This window comes from Protobothrops mucrosquamatus, unplaced genomic scaffold (genome assembly GCF_001527695.2).
Source record: "Protobothrops mucrosquamatus isolate PMUCROS unplaced genomic scaffold, P.Mucros_1.0 scaffold11978, whole genome shotgun sequence".
In the NCBI taxonomy this organism is placed as follows: Eukaryota; Metazoa; Chordata; class Lepidosauria; order Squamata; family Viperidae; genus Protobothrops; species Protobothrops mucrosquamatus.
Genome location: NW_015397756.1, coordinates 1 through 1924, shown reverse-complemented (window position 1 = coordinate 1924; position 1924 = coordinate 1). Strand labels below are relative to the sequence as shown.

Genomic DNA, 1924 nt, shown 5'->3' with positions numbered 1-1924 from the left:
AGGCTGAGCTGCCCGCCCTGATCCCCCCCCCCCACCTCTCCATCTTCCACCCAGGCGAGAACATCCGGGAGTTTTTCTTCCGTCTGGCCGCGCTCACCTTCGAACGGAGCGTGCTGGCCGAGCTGGAGAAGAGCAACGCGCGGCGGATTGGGGACGTCGTGCGTAAGTAGCCCTGGGCTGGGGGAGACCGGAGGGTCCCGGGTTGGGGGCTTGTAAACAAGACTGTGGGCAAGAAAAGGTCTAGAATGGCAGCTAGGATGGTGCAATGGCAGTTTCCCCCGTGATTTTTATATGTCCGTGCACATAAATTTGGTATTTATTTTTTTTTTGCCTTTGTGTAAAACCGCCTGGGGTTGTTTCATTGGGGAGATGGGCGGCATATAAATTTAATAAATAATCTGGAACTTCAACTGCACCCCCATCTCACCCTTTTTTTTTTTAAACCATACTTGGGTTTGAGATTCAGAATCAGAATAACAGAGTCGGAAGGGACCTTGTAAGGTCATCTAGTCCAACCCACCCCCGCCTAAGCAGGAGATCCTACACCATTTCTGACAGGTGGCAGTCCAGTCTTTTCTTAAAAGCGTCCAGGGATGAAGCTCCCTTAACCTCTGAAGTCAGCTTCTGTTCCATTGGTTGATTGTCCTCACCGCCGGGAAATTCTGTCCCGCTGCCTTTGCAGTCTCCTCTCTGAATGGGTGCTCAGCCCCAATCATCCTGCAAACATTCTCGGCCTCTTGACCTACCCATGTGGCCATTGGTATCCTCATAAGGACTGGAAACTTAATATTAAAAAAACAAAGCCCGTTCTCTTCCCCCCCCCCCACCTGAGAGCTGAGATAACCAGCAGTCACAGGGTGGCGCAAAGCATTTTAGCAAGCTAGTTGAACAGACTCCCAATTGGAGTTAACTTAAACTGTCATGGGGGTGCAGATGAAGGGCCAATGGGGCCCCCAGACCTGAAGGTAAATGTCCATATCAGCCCCAGAGGGAGTTTTCAGTGGCTCTTTCAATAGTAGTAACTGTGAGAGGGAACTCGGAGTCCTAGTGGACAATCATTTAAATATGAGCCAGCCGTGTGCTGCAGCTGCCAAAAAGGCCAACACAGTTCTGGGCTGCATTAACAGAGGGAGAGAATCAAGATCAGGTGAAGTATTAATACCACTTTACAAGGCCTTGGTAAGGCCACACTTGGAATACGGCATCCAGTTTTGGTCACCGCGATGTAAAAAAGATTTTGAGACTCTAGAAAGAGTGCAGAGAAGAGCAACAAAGAGGATCAGGGGACTGGAGGGTAAAACATATAAGGAACGGTTGCTGGAATTGGGAATGTCTAGTTTAACGAAGAGAAGGACGAGGGGGGACAGGATAGCAGTCTTCCTATATCTCAGGGGCTGCCCCAAAGAAGAGGGAGTCAAGCTGTTCTCCAAAGCGCCTGAAGGCAGGACCAGAAGCAACGGATGGAAACTGATCAAGGAGAGAAGCAACCTAGAACTAAGGAGTAACTTCCTGACAGTTAGAACAGTTAACTGGTGGAACAATCTGCCTCCAGAAGCGGTGAATGCTCCAACACTGGAAGTCTTTAAGAAGAGACTGGACAGCCACTTGTCTGAAATGGTCTAGGGTTTCCTGCCTGAGCAGGGGGTTGGACTAGATGACCTCCAAGGTCCCTTCCAACTTTATTATTATTATTACTATTACTATTACTATTACTATTACTATTACTACTACTACTACTACTACTACTACTACTACTACTATTATTATTATTATTATTATTATTATTATTATTATTATTATTATTATTATTATTATTATTATTATTATTATTATTATTATTTACTGCCTTCTGGTGGTGATGTGGAATTGGGCAGCCCAGACCTGGCTAGAATTGAGATGGCTTCAAACCCAGCCCCCGGTCTAC

At 46.9% G+C, this 1924-nt stretch overlaps 1 protein-coding gene across 1 annotated transcript in view; it reads left to right on the top strand.

Annotated features, from left to right (window-relative positions):
- LOC107301368 (ras-related protein Rab-34-like) overlaps positions 1 to 965 on the top strand; it is a gene marked incomplete at both ends in the record, with an annotated part of 6075 nt that extends 5110 nt beyond the window's left edge. The window contains 2 exons of the mRNA XM_015830602.1: positions 55 to 162; positions 934 to 965. Of these exons, the coding sequence (XP_015686088.1) occupies positions 55 to 162; positions 934 to 965 (140 nt within the window). The remainder of the gene's footprint in view (positions 1 to 54; positions 163 to 933) is intronic.
- Positions 966 to 1924: the final 959 nt, after the last annotated feature.